At 42.4% G+C, this 21,509-nt stretch overlaps 1 protein-coding gene across 1 annotated transcript in view; it reads left to right on the forward strand.

The window, feature by feature from the left end:
- Positions 1-21,509, forward strand: part of DNAH12 (dynein axonemal heavy chain 12) — a 198,613-nt gene that overhangs the window by 6,519 nt on the left and 170,585 nt on the right. The window contains exons 3-8 of the mRNA XM_051852268.2: positions 4,478-4,559; positions 4,718-4,744; positions 15,144-15,333; positions 16,495-16,567; positions 18,553-18,711; positions 19,293-19,488. Of these exons, the coding sequence (XP_051708228.2) occupies positions 4,478-4,559; positions 4,718-4,744; positions 15,144-15,333; positions 16,495-16,567; positions 18,553-18,711; positions 19,293-19,488 (727 nt within the window). The remainder of the gene's footprint in view (positions 1-4,477; positions 4,560-4,717; positions 4,745-15,143; positions 15,334-16,494; positions 16,568-18,552; positions 18,712-19,292; positions 19,489-21,509) is intronic.

Raw genomic sequence — 21,509 nt, forward strand, 5'->3', positions numbered from 1 at the left:
TCATATCAAGATTCATTTTCAATTATCTTTATATACAGAAGATCAATTTAGTATATATTAAGTAAAGATTTCATCAGTTTGCACCCACACAGAAACACAAAGTGTAAAATACTGTTTCAGTACTAGTTATAGCATTACTTCACATTGGACAACACATTAAGGACAGATCCCACATGAGAAGTAAGTACACAGGGACTCCTGTTGTTGACTTAACAATTTGACACTCTTGTTTATGGCATCAGTAATCTCCCTAGGCTCTAGTCATGAGTTGCCAAGGCTATGGAAGCCTTTTGAGTTCGCCAACTTTGATCTTATTCTGACAGGGTCATAGTCAAAGTGGAAGTTCTCTCCTCCCTTCAGAGAAAGGTACCTCCTTCTTTGATGGCCCCGTTCTTTCCACTGGGTTCTCACTCACAGAGATCTTCCATTTAGGTCTTCTTCTTCTTTTTTTTTCCAGAGTGTCTTGGCTTTCCATGCCTAAAATACTCTCATGGGCTCTTCAGCCAGATCCAAATGCCTTAAGGGCTGATTCTGAGGGCAGAGTGCTGTTTAGGACATCCACCATTCTATGAGTCTGCTGTGTATCCCGCTTCCCATGATGGATCGTTCTCTCCTTTTTTGATTCTATCAGTATTAGCAGACACTAGTCTTGTTTGTGTGATCCCTTTGACTCTTAGACCTATCAGTGTGATCAATTGTGAACTGATCACTTGGACTAGTGAGATGGCATCAGTACATGCCACCTTGATGGGATTGAATTGGAATCCCCTGGCACGTTTCTAACTCCACCATTTGGGGCAAGTCCGATTGAGCATGTCCCAAATTGTACATCTCCTCCCTCTCTTATTCCCACTCTTATATTTAACAGGGATCACTTTTCAGTTAAAATTTAAACACCTAAGAATAATTGTGTGTTAATTACAGAGTTCAACCAATAGTACTAGAACAAAACAATAAAAATACTAAAATGGATAAAGTATTACATTGTACATCAACAGTCAGGACAAGAGCTGATCAAGTCACTGTTTCTCATAGTGTCCATTTCACTTCAACAGGTTTCCCCTTTTTTTGTTGTTCTTAAGAATGAGCTGAATCAGGTTGTCTGAGAAAGCTGTGAATGGTGTCCTTTGCCCAAATGCTGGGGTACATGGATGCACCTCATGATGGGAGGATCCATGTATGAGAGGTAGTACTGAACTGGACATGGGAGGTCCTTTTCAGACCCACTCTTGTGATCATTGATTTCATCTGCATCTTTTGGGCACCTTGATAGGCACTGAAGTTGGCCATTCTGATCTCATGGCTCCTGTGGCCACCCTTGCTTCAAGTTCCTTTGTTACTCCTCCGATTTCTCTCATTTGGCTGCTGTGTTCCTTTGATTGTGGCTTTTTCTCATTCCTGAAATCCTTGGCATCCTCCAGTCTTCTGAGGTTGTAAGCTTTCCTCTGTGGTCACCTCTTATACTGTATCTGTTAGGTGGCAAGGGAGACAGTAGACTATCTGTGTGACAGGGGCTGAAGAAAATGGGAGTTTTTTCTTGGTTGAATAAGGGAAGAAAGGTTATAGACCTACATTTACACATCTAAAGTCTTGCCCTGCTTTGATAATTATGTTGGGTGGGACCCGGCCCTCTGGATTGGAGAGGGGAGCAGCTTAGGGGAATAGGCCTACCTACAACAAGGGGCTATTGGGTCCAGGAACACTGCGCTGATGAAGTTGTGGGAAGAATTTCACCAATTCCAGGCCCAGGAAGCCCTGCACTACAATATCCAAGATGATGGAGATGGGAGGAAAAATGGGGGCCCAGACCCCAATCTTGAAAACTAGTCTGAATGTGGACTAGGTTCTCATTTCTTCCCTTAGATGCCTGCCTTGCCTGTCAGGAATGTTGTTTTCATTAATTTTGGCTAGCATGCTTACTGCTACTTGATGTCTCCAGTCTGAATTCTTTTCTTGGGAGAAGACAAGAACCTCTGATGGGCTCTCTCCTGTAATACATCTAGCCTTGGTAAACTGCTAGATTGGCCTTCATAAAAATGTTTCCACAGGGTCTCAATAGGCTAATCCTCTGCCTGTGGTGCCGGCACACCGGGTTCTAGTCACAGTCGGGGCACTGGATTCTGTTCCTCTTCCAGTCCAGCTCTCTGCTGTGGCCCTGGAGTGCAGTGGAGGATGGTCCAAGTCCTTGGGCCCTGCACCCGCATGGAGACCAGGAAAAGCACCTGGCTCCTGGCTTCAGATCAGCGCAGTGCACAGGCCGCAGCGTGCTGGCCGCAACGGCCATTGTGGGGTGAACCAACAGCAAAAGGAAGACCTTCCTCTCTGTCTCTCTCTCTCACTGTCCACTCTGCCTGTCCAAAAAAAAAAAAAAAAAGTTTCCACAGGGCTGGCGTTGTCAACAGATTAAACTGCTGCTTTTCATACTTGGATCCCGTATCAGAGTGTGGGTTTGAAGGGCTGCTCCTAGGAAGCCATTGGAGGTTGGCCCAAGCCACCCATGTGGGAGATGAGGATGGAATTCCTGGCTCATGACTTGGGCCTGGTCCAGCCATGGTTGTTGCAGCCCTGAATGGAAGACCTCTCCCCCCACCTCCTTTTTTTTTTTTTTCCTTCTCTCTGTTTATCTCTTTGTTGTTCTGCCTTTCAAATAAATACATAAATAATAAGTAAATTCTTTTAAAAAAGCTTCCATGCTCAGAAACTCTAAAGACTCCCTATTGTTTATTAAATAAATAGCTTGCTACTTGAGGCTCTTAACTGGATATTCCAGCTGAATTCTCCAACCCTGTCTCTACCTGGTCTCATAATCTTGGAGCAGATGGGACAACTCCCTGCTCCCTTCTTGTCCCTTTGATATTTCCTGTGTCTAACAGTCTTTGTTTTGTTTTGTTTTGTTTTGTTTTCCCTCCATTTCCTGAGAAAACCACATCTCTACCGAAAATCTCTTTCATGTAAAGCTCATAGCAAAGCTGAGCTTGTGTGGCCTGCACAGACACTTCTAGGTGGAGATGGACTTACATCTTCTCTGAAACTCCAGAGTGTGCCTGTGAGCTTTGGAATAGCTCGGGGTTCTGGCCTCTCGTACCCCAGAAAGGGATGGACAAAGGAGACAGAGACCGACCTCAACAGACAGGTTGCTTTATTGAAGCAAAGAGGTGGGGGCAGTCTGTTCTAGAGAAGAGACTGCAGGACAAAGCACACTTCGGGCTGGGGTTTTTATCTGGTTAAGGAAGGAGTTTGCAGCTGTTGGGGGCAGGGAAAAGACTTTGCAGCTGGGGGGAAGTGGGGGAGTAGGGCACTCTTTGAAGCCTCTGGGAACTTTAATCTGTTAGACAAGTTGCACTGTGCAGCTCGTCAGTTTGACCAGTTGTTTGTAAGGAATGGAGGGGAGGTTGCGCCTGGTTCTGCACCAAGGGTCTCGATCTGAAGGGAGGAAATGGGGGGGGGGGGGTTGGGGAAGGGGCAAGAAGCCCTTGAGTGCCCACATCATACTCTGTTCTTTTCACTTGATCGGTTTATAAATTCCTTGAGATTTGGGCCGGCGCCGTGGCTCAATAGGCTAATCCTCCACCTTGCGGCACCGGCACACCGGGTTCTAGTCCCGGTCGGGGCGCCGGATTCTGTCCCGGTTGCCCCTCTTCCAGGCCAGCTCTCTGCTATGGCCAGGGAGTGCAGTGGAGGATGGCCCAGGTGCTTGGGCCCTGCACCCCATGGGAGACCAGGAAAAGCACCTGGATCCTGGCTCCTGCCATCGGATCAGCGCGGTGCGCCGGCTGCAGCGGCGGCCATTGGAGGGTGAACCAACGGCAAAAGGAAGACCTTTCTCTCTCTGTCTCTCTCTCACTATCCACTCTGCCTGTCAAAAAAAAAAAAAAAAATTCCTTGAGATTTGTTGCTGCTTTATTTTAGCAATATTTCATGTAGTAACTTGGATAATGTAGACATTTGATATTTGTTGACAGCTGGATTATGATAGCAGAGAGGAAATGAGATTTTATGGATAATGAAAGCTTTCTATTGAGTCCCTTCTATGTGCCAGGTACTGTTGGAGGCATTGGGGATAAAGGTAATAAAAGACAGTCTACAGCATGTATTATATCAAATGCTAAGTGCTGTGAAGCAAGATAAGTGAGCATAAAGGGATGGGTTGTGAAGGAGATGCTACCTAATATAGGGGCTAAGGGAAGGCTTCCCTGATGGGGTGACACTCAAGTAGAGATGATACCCGCAAGTACAGAAGTTTTAATGGAAAAAATTGACTTATTTGTAGTCTTATCCTTTGGAATTACACATAAATAATTTCAAAATTAAAGTCTCATTGATGGTGTGTCTACTGGGACTTGTTTTTCATAAAATTCAGTAAGATGAAGTCTTGACCATCTCTTTTAGGTGGAAAATATTCAAATTGTAATATTTTAATAATTTATGGTAAGATGATCTTAACAGGGTCACCCATTTTTCTCATTATAAATTTCAGAATTGATAGAGCCAAAAAACATTTAGATGGAACATTGGCTAAGAGGACACCTGTGTTACCAGAGATAGATTATCCGATGACTGTAAGTAACACTCTCTGTAGTTTATGCTGTTTCTTAAGTCAATCTCAGTGTAACTAATATTTAATAAACATTAATATTTACTTTAGAATTGTTTGAAGTTTCTGAAGAAATCACTTTCAACTTCTTTGATTTAATAATGTCTTGTTTGTTTTTGACAGATGACCAGTGAGCTGAAAAAAAAAGCAGTGAGTTCACTTTTTATATTTCTTGTTTTGAAAGTGTACGAGGAAATTATTATAAAGTAGTTCCTTCTAGGACCGTTTGCTAAGCCTCGTCCTATAAATGAAATTTAGAAGCTGAGATTGTTATTCCCTTTGCTCGAGAGGACAAACATGACATAGACAATAATATGGGTTTTAGGAGTTACATTTTTATTGTAATTCATTATTTGAGGATTAGTTGTATAAATATTTTAGGTATTGTTCCTGACAATTGAAAAGAAAATAATCAGAGTGATAGTTATAAAGGAAATGCTTTCCTTTTTCTAATAGGGCAATAATTGATATCCTAATGTTAGGTTGATGGTTCTCTATCAAGTAAGCAAATAAGCTTTAAGAACCTATTATGTGCCTGTCATATGGTCAGTGCTAGAGATTAAAAAAAAATCCCTGCATGGGTGACAACATGGGATAATGCAATGCATGGACAGAGACAACATGTAAAATTTCCTTATCGGAAAAGGCTGTGGAAACCGATGGAGCTGGTTACACAATGGAGCAAATACTATGACATGACCAGAGGGCCATGTAAGCTTCCCAAGTCCCTCAAGGGCCCCTTCATGGATTAGGGCTGAGGTTAATAAGTCTCTGCTGAGGACATTTAGAAGAACCTTTTTTTAACTATTGCAGCTTTTGGTGTGTGTGTGTGTGTGTGTGTGTGTGTGTGAACCCCCATCTCCTATATTATTCCTAAGTGCCTGAAATGGCCAGCGCTGGCCAGGCTGCAGCCAGAAAATGGAGAATCTAAGCCAGATAACCCACATGGCAGCAGGAGCCCATTTAATTGAACCCTTACTCCTTCCCCTGCTCAGGGACTGCTTTAGCAGGAAGGTGGAATTAGGAGCCAGGTATGGAATCCAGGTGCTCAGATATGGATAACCTTAACCGCTAGGCTAAACTCTTACTTCTATTTTTCTTTGCTTTTTAAAAAAATTTTTTATTTAGTTTATTTGAGAGGTAGAGTTACAGACAGTGAGAGGAAGAGACAGAGAGAAAGGTCTTCCTTCTGTTGGTTCACTCCCCAAATGGCCGCAACGGCCAGAGATATGCCAGGAGCTTCTTCCTGGTCTCCCATATGGGTGCAGGGGCCAAGGACTTGGGCCATCCTCCACTGCCTTCCCAGGCCATAGCAGAGAGCTGGACTGGAAGTGGAGCAGCTGGGACTAGAACTGGCACCCATATGGGATGCCGGTGCCACAGGCGGAAGATTAACCTACTGTGCCACGGCACTGGTGCCTCTATTTTTATTTCCTAAAAGTCCTTCCTCCTCCTGTCTTTCATGTTTCCTTGAAGCTTTGAACGTGCATCTCCCTCCTTACTGGGTATTAGAACTGGTAAAAAACCACCCCAAGATAGTAATACGATTTTCCTGTTAATGTAAAGAGAACAATTCAAAGAATATAGTGATGCTTTGCTCCCTTCCTCCCCCCCTCTTCCTTCCTTTCTTTTGTTAAAGTTAGTAATAAATGTTTGCATAACTGCATGAATTACAAGATATACTTGTGTACATGAGGGAATCATCAAAACATCCATGAATTATGAAAAAATATGCATAGATTTTAGTTTTTTTGCTCTGGGCAGTCTGGCTTCTAGTAACCTCAACACTGACATCAACAATGCCCATTGCCAAATCTACAGGATGTTTTTTCAATATTTCTCTTAGGGGACCTGCAACTGAATTTTTATAAATGTTTTACTTTGGGTGCCAGGTTCTAGTCCCGGTTGCCCCTCTTCCAGTCCAGCTCTCTGCTGTGGCCTGGGAAGGTAGTCGAGGATGGCCCAAGTGCTTGGGCTCCTGCACCCACATGGGAGACTGGGAGGGGGTACCTGGCTCCTGGCTTCAGATTGGCACAGCGTTGGCCGTTGCGGCCATTTGTAGAGTGGACCAATGGAAGGAAGACCTTTGTCTCTGTCTCTCTGTCACTCTCACACTGTCTATAACTCTACCTGGCAAAAAAAAAAAAAAAAAAGTTTTACTTTGAAATAATTAGACAAACGAGTTAGAACACAATAGGTGATTCAGAAATAGACTCACAAGTACAACCAGCTTATTTTTGGCAAAAATTGTTCAACACAGGAAGGATAGTCTTTTGAGTGAGTGCAGTGGAACAGTTAGACATCTATAAAACCAAAACGAAAACCTTTGTGCAGAAATTAAGTAAAAATTCATGATGGTTTTAAATTTGAGACATAACTATTTTTAAAAACTTTCAGGGAAGAGAGTATAGGAGAAATTTAAAATGATACAATTTTTGGGAAAAAACCTTGCGCAAGTTGCAGAGGCACAGAGTTGGAGATAGACGTCTTCATTCTGCTGATGTACTCTTCATATGCCTATAGCAGCCAGGGCTGGGCCAGGCCAAAACTAGGAGCCTAGAGCCTATGTCCGTGGCTAGCGCTGTAGCATAGGCATTAAAGACGCTGCCTGTAGCGCCAGCATCTCATGAGGGCACCGTTTCAATTCCTGGCTGCTCTACTTCTGATCCAGCTACCTGCTTTGGCCTGGGAGAGCAGAGGTGGATGGTCCAAGTCCTTGGGCCCCTGCACCCATATGGGAAACCCAGAAGAGGCTCCAGGCTCCAGGCTCCTGGCTTTGGATCAGCCCAACTCTGGCCATTGCAGCCATTTGGGGAGTGAACCAGTGGATGGAAGACCTCTCTCTGTGTGTTTAACTTTGACTTTCAAATAAATAAATCTTTTTAAAAAGAAACCTATTTCCTGGAGGCTGGCATTGTAGTGTAGTGGGTAAAGCCTCTTCCTGTGATGATGACATCCCATATTGGTGCTTGTTTGGGTCCCAGCTGCTCTACTTCCAATCCAGCTCCCTGCTCATGGCCTGGGAAAAGCAGTGGAAAATGGCCCAAGTACTTGGGCCCTTCTACCCCAGTGGGAGACATGGAAGAAGCTTCTGGCTCCCATTTCTGGCCTGGCCCAACCCTAGCTGTTACAGCCATTTTAGGAGTGAACTGGCAGATAAAAGATCTCTGTAACTCTGACTTTCAAATAGATATACATGTCTAAAAATAATAAAACCTAATTCTTAATCTTGAGGGTTGTAGTTGCTTTTTTTTTTTTTTTTTTTTTTTTTTGACAGGCAGAGTTAGACAGTGTGAGAGAGAGAGAGAGAGAGAGAAAGGTCTTCCTTCTGTTGGTTCACTCTCCAATGGCTGCCGCGGCCGGCGCACCGCGCTGATCCAATGGCAGGAGCCAGGTGCTTCTCCTGGTCTCCCATGGGGTGCAGGGCCCAAGAACTTGGGCCATCCTCCACTGCACTCCCTGGCCACAGCAGAGAGCTGGCCTGGAAGAGGGGCAACCGGGACAGAATCCGACGCCCCGACCGGGACTAGAACCCAGGGTGCCAGTGTAGTTGCTTTTAAATTGGCAAAAACTATTGTATTGAGTTCCATAGTAGGTACTCAAATGATCGATAACTCTTTAAGTGACATTTAATTAAAAGTAAATAAAATCATAGTATCTTCATGAGTAAAATTTTCCAATGACTTTACACTACACTTAATGTAGTCTACAAAGCCCTCATATCCAAGTGGGAAAAATCATGCTTCAGTACTTTAAAACATGAATGGTAGCCAGGGCAAGAATAAAATACAGGAAGAACCAGTCGTTGTCGAAGATGACGTTCTAGAGGAGGCAATCCTGCTTTAGAGCAGTAACATTGGCGCAAAGAGAAATTGTTCCACTTGGGATATATTTTGAATGTAGACATGACAGAACTTCTCACACTAGGTGGAGAGGGGCAGAAAAGAAGCACCAAAGACAACTCTTGGGTTTTGCCCTGATTTTGCTGAGTAAACGGTAGCATTGTTTATTCAGATGTCTAAGAAACAGATGAAGGATCTGGGAACACCAAGAGGTTAACTTGAGCTACACTGGAAATTTCAGGAAGAACTCATTGGTAGAGACATAGCTTTAGAACATGACAGCTTACATAGATGATGTCTATAGTCATGAAGATAGATAAGATCACCTAGAGATAGAAATAAAGGAGGGGACGAGGTTTGTTTGTAGATAAAGGTCAGTCCGTTGATAGAATGAGGGGTTGGAGACCATTACAAGAGTTTTAAGATCAAGTAGCACATTAATGGAGTGACTGTAGAAAATGACCCCTGAGGAGAATTTTGGAGTGACTTAATTTTAAAAAAATTGGAAGAAATAAAAGTCCATTCATTAAATCCATTTGTTTAAGAAAATCTTTATTTTGAAATAATATCAGAATTGACAGAAAACTGTGAAAAGAGAACAAAGAATTCCTCTGTATGTGTTCCTCATTCCCATAATGTTAACATGCTAGCCTGAAGCAGTGATTGGTATGGTGACTGCTGAATATTAATTTTCTCATTCTTTCTGTGTTTTTTTTTTTTCTTTTTCTTTTTTGACAGGCAGAGTGGACAGTGAGAGAGAGAGACAGAGAGAAAGGTCTTCCTTTTGCCATTGGTTCACTCTCCAATGGCTGCCGCGGCCGGCGATCCGATGGCAGGAGCCAGGTGCTTCTCCTGGTCTCCCATGGGGTGCAGGGCCCAAGGACTTGGGCCATCCTCCACTGCACTCCCTGGCCACAGCAGAGAGCTGGCCTGGAAGAGGGGCAACCGGGACAGAATCCGCCGCCCCGACCGGGACTAGAACCCGGTGTGCTGGCGCCGCAAGGCGGAGGATTACTGTAGTGAGCCGCGGCGCCGGCCTTCTGTGTTTTCTAAATAGGACTTAGTAGTAAGGGAAGAACTTGATCATTCCCTCCATCATTTGTTCACTGATTGATATCAGTGTAGTCATGGATTTTTGTTGTAGCCCTTGAGTTACAATGCGGTGGTCTGGGCTTTGGTGTTCCAGTTGTCCTAGATTGGATCCAGTGACAGAGTGCTGTAAGTTAATTCTTAGCTCTTGTTGTATATAGTCCATCATTCTTTGAGTACTTTACTGCTCCCTGCGAAAGCTATTCCAAGCTCATCCTGTATAGTTTCTTTTTTTTTTTTTTTTTATTTTTGACAGGCAGAGTGGACAGTGAGAGAGAGAGACAGAGAGAAAGGTCTTCCTTTGCCGTTGGTTCACCCTCCAATGGCCGCCGCTGCAGCCGGCGCACCGCGCTGATCCAATGGCAGGAGCCAGGATCCAGGTGTTTTTCCTGGTCTCCCATGGGGTGCAGGGCCCAAGCACCTGGGCCATCCTCCACTGCACTCCCGGGCCACAGCAGAGGGCTGGCTTGGAAGAGGGACAACCGGGACAGAATCCGGCGCCCCGACCGGGACTAGAACCCGGTGTGCTGGTGCCGCAAGGTGGAGGATTAGCCTATTGAGCCACGGTGCCGGCCTCTGTATAGTTTCTGTTCTGGCCCTGGTATCAGTTGTTTGTTCTATGATTTCTGGCTCCTTTTAGTGGAGAATGGTATTTCAAAAACCACGATACTAAAAGAAATCAAGTGGACACAAATTGGAAAGGAGGAAGTCAAACTATCCCTATTTGCAGTTGACATGATCATATATACAGGGTATTCTAATGACTCCATTGAGAGACTACTAGAACTCACAAAAGAGTTTGGTAAAGTAGCAGGATATAAAATTAGTACACAAAAATCAATATCCTTTATATATAAAGACAATGCCATGGCAGAGAAAGAACTTCTAGGATCAATCCCATTCACAATAGCTACCAAAAAATTAAATATCTTGAAATAAACTTAATCAAGGATGTAAAAATCTCTGAAACTATAAAACATTGAAAAAATAGAAGAAGACACAAAAAGAATGGGAGCATTTTCCATGTTCATAGATTGGAAGAATCAATACCATCAAAATGTCTAATTCTACCAAAAGTAACATATATTTAATGTGATCCCAATCAAAATACTAAGGACATTCTCCTCAGATCCAGAAAAAAGTAGGCTAAAATTCATATGGAAACACTTATTCTGGGTACTGGAATTGTGGCACTGCAGGGTAAGGTGACACCTGTGATTCCAGTAACCCATGAGTACCAGTTCAAGTCCCAGCTGTTCCACTTTCAATCCAGTTCCCTGCTAATGTGCCCGGGAAAGCAGCAGAAGATGGCCCAAGTGCTTGGGTCCCTGCCACCTACATGGGAGACCTGTATGGAGTTCCTGGTTCCTGGCTCTGGCCTGGGGTTGTGGCCATTGGGAGAGTTATCCAGCTTATGGGGGAATCTGTTTGTCTTCCTCTCTCTCTGTGATTAGCCTTTTTCAAATACTGCTGCATCAGTATGAAGTTCTGTTAATTGTTGATGAGATTTCTTTCCAAAAACCCATGCCAGTTTGCTATTAGCAACTTATGAATGTGCTTGCTCCCTCAGGGTCTCATCAACAGAAAATAGGGGTCCTGTATTTAAGTTTTTATCTGTCTGATAGGTAGCAAATAGTATCACAGGGAGGTCTGAATTTGCTGTTTCTAACTATGAGAACAAACATCTTTTCACAGGGTTGAGCTATTTTAATATGATTTTTATTGTGAAATGTAAGTTCATATCTTCTGCCATGCTTCCATTGTGTTTTTGATTTTATTTTCCCCTGAACGTTTATAAATTATGCTTAAGTACACGTAGCATAAAATGTACTATCTTAATTGTTTTTGAGGGCACAGTTCAGTAATGTTAAGTATTTCACATTGTTGTACAACCAGTTACTAGAACATTGCACCTTGCAAAACTGAAATTCTATACTTATTAAGTAACAACTCACTGTTTGCCCCTCTCTCCAGTCCTTAGCAATTCCCATTCTGTTTACTGTTTCTATGAATTAAGTGACTCTAAGGGTGGAAGCATGACAGTACTTGTCCCTTTATCATAGGTATATTCCACTCAGCATAGTATACTCTGGGTTCATTTATCCCCTACATTTTAAAGCATACTTTATACTTTACCTGAAATATATATTGCAGATACTTTCTCCCAGATTGTCAGTTGTCTTTTTTATGATGACTTTTTTTTGCCATGTAAACATTTTTATTTATGTGGTTAAAACTTATGTACCACATGTTTCTTTTTTGTATCTGAAATTTGTATCATAGTTAAGTTTTTCTCTATACTAAAGTTAGAGAATTATGTCATTCTTTTTTTCTAGGCATACAGTTTTATTTTTTAAGTTTGTTATTGGTTTAGAGTTTATTCTTGTGTATGGTGGAAGGTATGGATCAATTTATCTTTTTTTTTTTTAAGATTTATTTATTTGAAAGGCAGAGTGACATAGACATATTGAGAGAGAGGGAGCAAGCAAGCTTACATCCACTGGTTTGCTCTCCTAATAGCCACAACATCTGGATCTGGGCCAGGCTGAAGCCAAGAAGCCTGAAACTCCATCTAGGTCTCCCACATGTAGGGGCCTGAGCACTAGGACCATCTTCCACTGTTTACCCATAAACTTAAGGAGAGAGCTGGTTGGGAACTGGAGCAGCTGGGATATGAACTGGTGCTCATATGGGAAGCTGCTGCTGCCAGCTTAACTGACTACCACGATGCCAGCCCCTAATTTGTGTTTTTCCAGATATTAACTAGTTGTCCCAGAACTATTTATCAAAACATTAATGTTTGCCTCAGTGACTTAAGATGGTGTGTTTATTGCATTCTAAGTTTTTTAGTGTACTAGTAGTATTGCTGGATGTTTTTTTCCATTAGTCTGTCTATTTATGCACCTGTACCACACTCTTCTAATTTTATGGGCTGGAGAGTATGCTTTAATGTCTCCTAGGACTAGTCTTCCAAACTGAAACCCGGTTCCTCCTATTACTCTCACAGCAGGCCACTTTTGACACCAGATGTGTGTGGGGTGTTACCCCTGTCTAATCAAGCAAGCAGTTCTACAGTGAATAACAATTGTGTGTCCACTGATTCCATTCTAACACTGTCTATCTAGAGGTAGTGTCAAATCCTAAAGCTTGAGGTCTTGCTCCCGAAGACTGCGTACCTCTATTTCAGATGCCAATCACATGTCCACTTTATTTCACCTGTGTGTCTGACCCAGCTATTGATGAAAGTTCTTGCAACTCCTCCTTCGGGTTCAATTAATTTGCTACAGTGGCTCATAAAACTTAATGAAATGTGTTCACTAGCTTAATACAGGATATTATGAAGGATACATATGAAGAGTTACATAGGGCAAGGTATGCGGCAGAAGCTCAGAACTTCCATGCCTTGTCCACACCCTCTTGAAACCTCCATGTGTCAGCTTTCTGGAAACTCTCCAAATAGTATTTCTGGGTTTTTATGGGCATTTCATTGCAGAGGCATGACTGAAGCTAGCACAGAAATGTGAATGGACAAAAAGATCTGATACAATGCTCATAGACTGGGTAGGGAATCCCTATAATCCCTGTTCAGGTTCTTCTTGGCTTTTCTGCACAGCATCCTTCCTCATGAGTATGGGGCATTACTCCTTCTGAAACAGGAGTTTTATCGTCTATCAGACAATGTAAGTCAAACATTTGTGTAATGATCAGATCCAAGACAGAAAGGTAGAGGGAGGGAATTAGAAGCCAGGAACCATGGATAAAAATCAAACTGCAGATACCACAGACAACTTTTAGATTAAAAGTTGTATATTTTCACCATGTTCATAAAGTTGTAATTATTAAGTATATGAACTTTGTAAAGCTGTATAGTTCTGCCTATATTCCTAGGGACTACTAGGGACATACATTCTAAGGGTGCAGCTTAAAAACTTGTCATGGGGTCCCAAATCCCCTTAAGCTAGATGTTAGAAATACCATCATTTTTTTAAAAAAAGATTTATTTATTCAAAAGGCAGCATTAAAGGCAGAGGCAGACAAAGTACTTGTCCATCGGCTGGTTCAAGCCACATATGGCTGCAAAGGGCCAGAGCTTAGCCCATCAAAAGCCAGGAGCTAGGAGCCAGGAGCTTCTTCTCGATCTCCCATGCAGGTGCAGGGGCCCAAGGACTTGGTCTATTTTCTGCTCTCCTAGGCTATAGCAGAGAGCTGGATCAGAGATGGAGCAGCTGGGACTCAAACCAGCACCCATATGGGATGCCAGCACTGCAGGCAGTGACTTTACCTGCTACACCACAGTGCTGGCCCCAGAAATACTATCTTAAGTGTTAAAGTGGGCATATGGATAGGATTAAGGGTCTGGTAATAATAATAGAATTTAAAAGAGTGAATGCTCCAGCATGGGAAACATTCCACACAGCAGACTCATAGAATGACAATTGAGTGAAATACACTCTGACCTCAGAATCAGCCCTTAAGGCATTCTAATCTGGCTGAAAAGCCCACAAGAGCATTTCAGGCGTGGAAAGCCAAGACACTGTGGCAAAAAATGTCCTACATGAGGACCTTGGTGGCTGAGACCTCAGTAGAAAGAAGTAGCCATCAAAGGAGGTGCTTTTATCTAAAGGGAGGAGAGAACTTCCACTTTGCTTATGACCTTGTCTAAATACTAATGGAGTTTGTGGATTCAGAAGGCTTCCAGAGCCTAGACAACTCATGTCAAGAGCCTCGGGTGATCACTGATATCATACGTAAGAGTGTTAATTGTTAAATTAACAACATGATTTACTGTGCACTAACTTACCATGCAGAACCTCTATCCTCAAAGAGTTAGAACTATGTCTAAGTGCTTGCAAAAGATGTATCAATCTTGGGTACTTTAATGTTAATTAAGTTTAAAAAATTAAGTTAACTCCAGGATGCAACCACTTTGAACAGCACTTGACTATTGAACAGGTTTTTTTTTTGTGTGTGTGTGTGTGTGTACAGTTATTGAACTCTTTGGTATAGAGTTGGTCTTCTGTGTATAAAGTTAATCGAAAATGGATCTTAGTGGAGAATGGCACTGAGAATGGGAAAGGGATGAGGGAGAGGGGTGGGAGTGTGGATAGGAGGGTGGATATGGTTGGAAGAATAACTATATTCCTAAAGATTGTATTTATGAAATGCATGAAGTTTGTATTAAAAGTTTCTTTTTTGGGGGAAGTTGCTTATTCTGAGAATTTTATTTTTCATAATATATTTTTAAAAGATTTATTTGAAAGGCAAAGAGGGAGAGACAGATAGAGACCTTCTATCCACTGGTTCACTCCCCAAATGGCCATGGCAGCCAGGACTAGGTAAGGCCCAAGAGTTCCATCTGCATCTCCCACATGGTACAGGTACCCAAGCACTTGGGCCATATTCTGCTGCTGTTCCTAGGCATGTTAGCAGGGAGCTAGATCAGAAGTGGAGCAGCTTGGACTCAAACCAGTGCCCATATGGGATGCTGGCACTACTATGCCACAACACCAGCCCCAGAATTTTTATTCTGATATAATGTCCTAAGAACACAGAGCTTTCAAGAGTTACACTGAAATGTTATACCCTGGAGAACATTTACTTTTCTCTTCTGTTCTCAGTTCAACTATATTTACATGAAGCAATGTGTAGAGAGTAGACCTATAGTACCTATTCAGCAGGAATGGCTGGATCATGTGTTAATGCTGATACCTGAGTCTTTAAAGGAAGGGAAAGAAAAAGAAGAACTTCTGGAACATCTGATAAATGAGGTGTCAAATGACTTTGAAAAAAGTATGAAGAGACATTTGGGTAAGTCGCATTTAAAACAGGCCAACCGGATTTTGATTCCCTCTCTCTGCCACATCAAAAGTAAAAGTATAATGAATACCACACATTACCTATTTAAACTCTCTGTATTTATTTTTTTAAAGATTTATTTTATTTATTTGAAAGACAGAGTTACAGAGAGGTAGAGATAGAGAGGTCTTCCATCCGCTGGTTTACTCCCCAGATGGCCGCAATGGCTGGAGCTGCACCCATCTGAAACCAGGAGCCAGGAGCTTCTTCTTGGTCTCCCACATGGGTGCAGGGGCCCAAGGACTTGGGCCATCTTCTACTGCTATCCCAGGCCATAGCAGAGAGCTGGATCAGAAGAGAAACAGCTGGGACTAGAACTGGCGCCCATATGGGATGCCAGCACCTCAGGTCAGGGTTTTAACCTGCTGTGCCACAGTGCCGGCACCTAAACTCTGTATATTTTAGATATGATTTTTATTTAAAGTTTTTATCTTTAACCTATAATTTACTTAAAATATCTGCAATTTGAAGGCATTTTTTGTGGTTTTCTTATGTTTATTAGCAGTAGCTTTTTGATTTTTTTACTTTTATAGTTTTAATCCACTATTCACAAGATTGTCAGGAAATATTAATATTTTTTGAGAATTAGGGGTTAAACCTTTGTAATATTTGTTGGAATAAATCTTCCTTTTTGATAAATAAAAATTGTATCTAATTTACAGTATACTACATGTTTTAAAATAAATATACATTGTGTAATGGCTCAACTTAGCTAATTAACAAGCGCATTACCTCATATGCTTATCAAATTTTTTTGGGGTGAGAGTGCTAAAAGTCTACCATTAGCAATCTTTAAGAATATAATATGCTTGTTACTAACTGTAGTCACCATATTGTACAATGGGTCTTTTGAGTAGATAAAATGCAAAACACTGAGAATTTATTCCAGCTTTTACCTGTGTCTGAGTTCATCTCCAAAGTAAGGCTTTTTTGACTTCAAAAAGCTCACAGGACTCCGCTTGAGAAACCTTGGTTAATGTTAATAATGAAGCAATTTTTTTCTTATTTTATTGCACAGCACACTATATTGTCCAATATCAAAGGTTAGAAATTTTGACATGGGTAGGTCTTGCAAAGATTTTCAAGAAGTACTAATACATACGTGTATTTTAGTACAGAGTGTTCTTGTGAAACCATCAGTTCACTGGCTCAAAGATGAAGGAGGCCCTTTACCTGAATCTCCTGTGTAAGTAAAATATTTAAAACACAGTACTGAATCTAGGTGAGTATCTTGAAATTTATTTATTTAAAAGACAGATCTTGCATCCACTGGTTCACTCCCCAGAAAACTGCAACAGCCAGGACTAGGCCAGGCCAAAGCCAGGAGCCTGGAACTCATTCTGAGTCTCCCACATCCGTGACAGGGACCCAGGTAGTTGATCCATCCTCTGTTGCTTCCCAGGGAGTATGTTAACACGAAGATGCGTGGGAAACAGAGTCAGCATTGGAACTCAGGGACTCTGATGTGGGTTATGACTGTCCCAGGTGGTGTCACTGCTGTGCCAACACCTGCCCCTTCGTCTAAGGCTGATACAGATTGAGAATGAACTGATCTTACGATTAAGTCTATACTTGTGAAGTTACATGGGGACTTCAAAAAGCTCACAGGACTGCGCTTGAGAAAAGCAGCCTTGGAGTCATCGCTGACACCAATTCTGTTTGTGTCAGACACATTTGTGGGTTTCATAACTTGCGTGATGTTGGCCTGTTTCTAAGACAGCTGAACTTTCTCTGGAAGGTGTTTTGGCACTGCTGCCATAACAAAACAAATTCCTAGCACCTCAGTGGCTGATGGCATTATGCAGGGGGTTCCCTAGATGAACAGACAGTGGTTTATCCAATCGTTAAGCGTGTCCTCTGCTTGGTGGGGGACTTCCTTGATTCGTTAGGTCAAGGCCGTATGCCCACATGGTGTTTCTGGAGTGTTACCTCTCTTGGGCAAGGGAAGATGACTTAGTTCTGAATTCTGGGATGATCAGTCCCTTATGTGAATTCGCCAGGTGAACCAAAAGCATAAGGATTATTTTGAGTTCTATCAGCCTGAGTTTACATATTTAAGTCAAAAAGGTCTGACTGACTTTTACTAGAATCACTTCAAGAGTTGATTTTCTTGCTGGATTAACCCTGGGGACTCAGTCTGACTCAAGTCTTCTGATTGTGAATTTTGGTTCACTTTTAAAAATTGTCCCTTTTAGTTTCATTCTGCTCCTTGCAACATTGTTTAATAATCCCAAGCACTGTATCCTTTATGATAACTGAACCCTCATGACTTATTCTCTGAATCATAGTATTTGTAAATATTAATGTTAAAAAAGCTAATGGAGAAAATGGAATTAAAAGATAAACCAGGTTTGGCACTGCAGTGCCAGATTTCTGGCTCGGGCTCCTGGCACCAGCTTTTTGCTAACGCAGATTCTGGGAGGCAGCAGTGGTAGCTCAAGCACTTGGGTTTCTGCCCCCTTGTGGAGGATGAGCTTCGTGTTCCTAGCTCCTGGCTCTGGTCCAGGCCCAGCCCTAGGCTTAGCTGTTGTGGTCATTTGCAGAATAAACTGAAGATTACAACTCTCTGTATCTTGCAGTCTGTCTGCCACTCTGTTGTTCTGGCTATCAAATCATAAAGAGACTTTTTTAAAAGTTTATTTTTGGTGTAACACTGAAATCTGTGCGAGTGTTTTTCGCAGTACGTGTTTCTATGAACCTTTGAAGCTTTCATAGTTTGAACATATCTAAAAATCCCCAGAGGTGGTCTCTGCACTGTGCTTGTGTGGTTCTGTTTTCATAACCGACAGGACCTTGATGGATGTACACAGCTCAGCGTTGCCTTGAGTAAGCTTTGGTGTGTGCCAGACAGATTTCTCCAACACTGCTCCCCTGTCTGTCGTCTCTGCCTCAGGCAACTGAGCCACAGCAGAGTGGAAGTTAGCAGGGACTGGCCCATCCCTCTGCCTAAGCCACAAATTGTCTGTTTTCTCTAAAGTTAATGTGCTTTTGAGACCTTGACCTGCTGTTACTAATTGTCTGTCTCCCACGGCTCCCATTGCTAGCCACAGTTCCCTCTTCTCAATCCCCAGTTTTCTCACTTTAGTACTAGTTCCGTGTCATAAACTCTATTTCCTAAAATTTAGCATTGATTGTTTTCCTGATATTTTGTATTACGCTTTGCTTTCCCAGAGGCCTGGATTACTCTAACCCCTGGCATTCCAGCTATGTGCAGGCAAGAAATAAAATACTAGCTAATTTGCACATTGTTCATCCAACTATGAAAATGTTACTGGACATTGGTTATTCAACATTTGCTAATACAATATTACTGGACTTAACAGGAATTAGGTAAAATTTTGCACTTATTAATTAATATTTAAAATTTGAATATCCCCTTATTTAAATCTATATTTTTGACTATACATTTTAAAAAACACATTCACAAATCTTCAGATACATATAGTTTAGGCCGGCGCTGTGGCTCAATAGGCTAATCCTCCTCCTTGCGGCGCTGGCACACCGGGTTCTAGTCCCGGTCGGGTCGCCGGATTCTGTCCCGGTTGCCCCTCTTCCAGGCCAGCTCTCTGCTGTGGCCAGGGAGTGCAATGGAGGATGGCCCAAGTACTTGGGCCCTGCACCCGCATGGGAGACCAGGAGAAGCACCTGGCTCCTGCCTTCGGATCAGCACCGTGCGCCGGCCACAGCGTGCCGGCTGCGGCGGCCATTGGAGGGTGAACCAACGGCAAAGGAAGACCTTTCTCTCTGTCTCTCTCTCTCACTGTCCACTCTGCCTGTCAAAAAAAAAAAAAAAAAAAAAGATACATATAGTTTAGAATTTTAAGAATTTATCTTACTTGTTTAATCAATTATGTATCAAGATCAATATCTATCATTTGCTTCAAATACTTTTTCTTTGTTATCAAAAACAGAGCTAAAGGTCCAATTGATTGTGACTCACTGAAAAATGATCTATCAATACAAGCCAGAAAGACGGAAGAGAAGATAATGAACACATGGTATCCAAAGGTTATAAGTCTTTTTACCAAGAAGGAAGCACTAGAAGGCATTAAACCTGAGAAATTGGACGCATTCTATAACTGTGTTTCCACACTTATGTCGAATCAGGTAAAATGGTTTTATCTATCTTAAATTATAATGTTGTTAAAGTTATTTCAGTATTTTAAATAACATTCTCCTTAAGACAGAATTCTAGGACATTATTTCAAAATAAATTGAAAATAATTTTACTATCATGTTAAGTAAGTTTAGCAGAAAAATAGTTTCTGAAGCAAGCTAAAATGACAAAGTATCCTGAGTGATGACTTGCACTTTAAGGCTATAAGCTACTCATTTTCTTGGAGTTTAAAAGAAGAGTACTATGGTGGTAATTATATTTTTAAACTTATTCCAAGTTGATTGACTGTCATTTTGTTCTCAGTAACATCTTGGTTCACAGAGTTATTGATCATCTTTAAATGACAGAGAATATTAATTTTAGGTAATCATATATTTATAGGCTCCTCAAGTTTTTATTGTAACAGACAAGCAATCCTAGAAAACATGGCATTGAATGAAAACTTTCCCTTTTGGAAAAGATCTCACAAGATTCCATCAAATTTTTTTTTTGACAGGCAGAATGGACAGTGAGAGAGAGAGAGAGAAAGGTCTTCCTTTGCCGTTGGTTCACCCCCCAATAGCCGCTGCGGCCGGCGCACTGCGCTGATCCGAAGGCAGGAGCCAGGTGCTTCTCCTGGTCTCCCATGGGGTGCAGGGCCCAAGCACTTGGGCCATCCTCCACTGCACTCCTGGAAGTGGGACAACCAGGACAGAATCTGGTGCCCCGACCAGGACTAGAACCTGGTGTGCGCCGGCGCTGCTAGGTGGAGGATTAGCCTATTGAGCCGCGGCGCCGGCCCCCCATCAATTTTTTTAAGATGTATTTTATTTATTTGAAAGAGAGAGAGAGAGAGATAGAGAGAGAGAGAGAGAAGGGAAGACAGAGAAAAAGAGATCTTCCATCCACTGGTTCACTCCCCAGATGGCCGCAGTAGCTGGACCTGGTCAAAGCCAGGAGCCTGGAACTCCATCTCGGTCTTCTACATGCATGACAGGAGCCCAAGTATTTGGGCCATTTTCTTCCCAGGCACATTAGCAGCAAGCTGGATTGAAAGCATAGCAGCTAGGACTGAAACTGCCATATCAATATGTTATACCAGCGTCACAGGCAGAGGCTTTACCCACTGTGCCACATTGCTGGCCCGAGATTCCATGACTTTTGCCTTGAATCTCTAAAAGGATAATACATATACATGTTTCCTTTCTACCCCTACTCTCTTAAGAGGACTATAATTTCATTGATTAATTCATTCGTTCACTGTGAAAGGCAGAGATCTGTTATCCATTAATTCACTCCAAATTCTAACAGTCAGTGGGGCTGGGCCAGAATAAAGTCTGGAGCAGAGAACCTATTTCAGGTCTCCCAAATGAATGGCAGGAACCTGACCATTTGAGCCATCACCTGCTGCCTCGCAGGTGTGCATTAATAATAAGGGGAAATTGGCAGAGAAGCCCGGACTCAAACCCCACACTCTGATATAGGATGCAGTCATCATTTGGCGTCTTAGCTAATTCCAAAGGCCGCTTCTATAGGACTGTGGTTATTAGGAATGTTTCTAAGAGGATTTAGATCAGTATTTGCTGCTAGACCAGTTTTCAATAGTTGGTCCTAAATAAGCAAGCATTATTCATCATTTAGAAACTCATTGTACAGGGCCCAGTGTTCTGGTACAGAGGATTCAGGTGCCACTTTATATGCCAGCATCTTATATAAGAGCTGCAGTTCAAATCCAGGCTTCTCCACTTCTGATCCAACTCCCTGCAGATGTACCTGGGAAGGCAGTGGAAGATGACCTAAGTGCTTGGGTTCCTGCCACCTACATGGGAGACCTGGATGGAGTTCCAGGCTCCTAGCTTTGGCCGGAACCAGTGCAACCATTTGAGAGTGAACTAGAAGATGGAAGATCTCCCTTTGTCTCTACCCATCTCTCTGTCTCTCTGCTTTTTAATTAAATGAATCTTTAAAGAGCTTCATGGTGGGGGGGAAGGGGGCACTGTGGCACAGCGGGTTAACGCCCTGGCCCGAAGCA

The sequence above is a fragment of the Oryctolagus cuniculus genome, chromosome 10 (assembly GCF_964237555.1).
Source record: "Oryctolagus cuniculus chromosome 10, mOryCun1.1, whole genome shotgun sequence".
Classification (NCBI taxonomy): Eukaryota; Metazoa; Chordata; class Mammalia; order Lagomorpha; family Leporidae; genus Oryctolagus; species Oryctolagus cuniculus.